This window comes from Eublepharis macularius, chromosome 4, assembly GCF_028583425.1.
Source record: "Eublepharis macularius isolate TG4126 chromosome 4, MPM_Emac_v1.0, whole genome shotgun sequence".
Classification (NCBI taxonomy): domain Eukaryota; kingdom Metazoa; phylum Chordata; class Lepidosauria; order Squamata; family Eublepharidae; genus Eublepharis; species Eublepharis macularius.
Genome location: NC_072793.1, coordinates 155,343,567 through 155,346,401, shown reverse-complemented (window position 1 = coordinate 155,346,401; position 2,835 = coordinate 155,343,567). Strand labels below are relative to the sequence as shown.

Sequence of the window (2,835 nt, the reverse complement as noted above, 5' to 3'; positions counted from 1 at the left end):
GTCCAGGGACAGAGCCAGAAAAAAAAATAAAAACCCTTGGAAAGAAGAGAACAACAATTGTTTCCAGTTGATTTCCCCCACCCCAAGCTTCTTGTTCCTTCCTATGCTGGCATACAATAATATTTCTGGAGGGGTTCACAAGCTGACTCCCAGATAATCCTTTCTCAGCTGAGAGGCAGTGTCTGATCTCCATTCCACCTCCAGAAACTTTGATCCATCTCAGGAAGGTTGGGACACAGCAAAGTTTTCTAGGGTAGGAGATCAGAACCTGGCTTGCAGATGATCCCTGTGATCCATTTGGAGTCAGTTTTTGATTCCCCATCCATATTTCATTGCTTTTCAGAAAGGCTAGGATAACAATATTTAGTGTGGGGGAGATAAGATGAGACACTGACTTCCAGCTGATTCCTGGGAGTAAGCTGAGAGTTTGTTTCTGACATGTTCAGTATTTACACAAGTTGTTCAGTATCAATTGAATATATCCAGAATCGGCTCACAGTGTAACCATTAGTGTTGAACACAATATATTTGGCTGCCAAACATGCTGGTTGTGAAATTCCCAGCATGCCTAGTTTTAAGGTTCTAAAAGTTTGACACTCTTATTTTCACCTTTAGATGTTAGTTTGGTGACTTAGCCAACAAATACCACAGGTAGACAGGAATTGAGACCTATAGTTGCTACAACCGACACTGTGATCATTGCATTACACTTTCTCACACCTAGATGTTGTAATGTCAGCTTACACTGTTGATCATAAATAAGGTAGACCTTTCATGGAATATCTATGCCTTTTTTACTTCATGTGGTGCTGATTACTTACCTGAATATAACTGTTGTAAGAGTCCTAACAAAGATTTATTTTTCCAGGGGATCCTAGAATGTGCAGGTGTACCGTGCCACTTTGCACCCAAAGACATGTCACCTGTCGATTGAAATTAGGCTTACTCTAAATTTTGAAAACTATTCTGCCATAGGAAAACTTTACTATCTATCCTAATTTCTGACTTAGGTTCAGTAAGTCGGCAACTATAGACAAAATATGGTTGATATTAATATTGAATCCGGTTTAATAAGTATATTAATGTTCACATCACACAAAATATTATCTAGAATTACATTTTTAATCATTTCATTTGAAAGAATCTTTTGAATTCATTAATTTAAGCAAACAATATTTAACGAATAATGGTAGATTGTCACACACATGGCTGTTTTACTAGGTTTTCAAGCAAACTATTGTTCCACTCTTGTAAAAGACGGAATTTTGCCACCTTTTCCTTCCATTTCTCTCATTCTCTTATAAGATCCAGTCAAGCCAACTGAAGAAGATATGGAAAAGAACAATACAACGTCATGGACAGAATTTATTCTCTTGGGGTTTTTAAGCCAGACAAAAGCCCCTGCTGCTGTTTTGAGTCTGCTGATCTTTATGTTCCTTATGGTGCTCTCTGAAAACTGCCTCCTTCTCTACCTTATTAAAGTAGACTCCGGTCTTCAGTCCCCAATGTATTTTTTTCTTAGTCAGTTGTCCATTATGGATATCTGCCAAACTCTCGCCATTGGCCCAAAAATGACTGCCAATTTTTTAATGAAGAGGAATGTAATTACCCTGACAGGATGTTCAATTCAACTGTTTTTCATAGTATCAATGGCTGGTGCAGAATTCTTTCTCCTGGGAGTGATGTCTTATGATCGATATGTGGCCATATGCAAGCCTTTGCTATCTCCAGTTCTCATGAGGAGGAATATCTGCCTGTCTCTGACAGCAGGAGTTTGGTGTGGTGCTTCTTTAAATGCCTTGGTGCCTGCTGTTTATGTGCTGCTGCAACCCTACTGTGGCTCAAATGTGATTGAACATATCTTTTGTGAGTTGCCATCAATGCTGAGGTTGTCGTGTTCTGACACGTCTGCCTTTCAAAGAGTGGCATTCTTTATTAGTGTAGAGCTGCTTCTCCCCCCTTTGTCAACCATTCTAGTTTCATACACTTGTATCCTCATTACAGTCCTGAGATCAGCTGGAAAGAGCCATAAAGCACTGGGTACTTGCTTTTCCCATTTGTTAGTGGTGGGACTCTTCTATGGGGCAGCCATATTCAAATATCTGAGACCCATGTCTTATCGAACACCATTTCAAGATGATATGGTCTCATTATTTTGTACCATTGTCACTCCCACGTTAAACCCACTCATCTACAGCCTAAGGAATCGAGATGTTCTAGAAGCACTGAAAAAATTACTCAGGAAACATACAATTGGTTTATGACAAAATGTATCATGATATGATAAACTGATAAAATAAATTATTCATTGAGTGATATAACAGTCACAAATATTATAAGTTACTATGTGGCTATCTTGACAATATTGTACTAATGGTGGGAGCCTGGGAATAACAACTCCAGTTGGATTTGTGATAGTACAGGCCTTACTGGTACCCAATTTCATACTATGGAGAATAGGGATTTTTTAAAAACTGCCCTAGGTCTCAAGTTGTCTATTTCAACCATTCCCAGCAGCACCCTTTACCCTACCAAGAACACACCAGTAACAAGAGATGCATTTGTTTGGTGTTCTATAACCAAACCTTCTCTTTAAATTCAGAATCTCCTTTCTGCAGACTACTGTGGAGGACGGGGAAAACTCTGGAAACCTCTCTTGTTAGTGGTAAATAATACTTAGCATGCATCTTGTCCATGTTTTCCCCTTGTGCTTCAATTGTAATTGTCTTTGGCCTCACACCATAAACACTTTCTGAGGCTGAGACATGCTTAACCTGATTTCCATGACAGTTTAGTGTAGTAATTAAGAAGAGCAGCAGGACTCTAATCTGGACA

General features: G+C 39.0%; 1 protein-coding gene across 1 annotated transcript; it reads left to right on the top strand.

The window, feature by feature from the left end:
• Nucleotides 1-1,331: 1,331 nt before the first annotated feature.
• LOC129327690 (olfactory receptor 2T27-like) lies at nucleotides 1,332-2,264 on the top strand. Its single transcript, XM_054976443.1, has one exon. The coding sequence runs from the start codon at nucleotides 1,332-1,334 to the stop codon at nucleotides 2,262-2,264; it is 933 nt and encodes a 310-aa protein (XP_054832418.1).
• The last annotated feature ends 571 nt before the right edge of the window (nucleotides 2,265-2,835 follow it).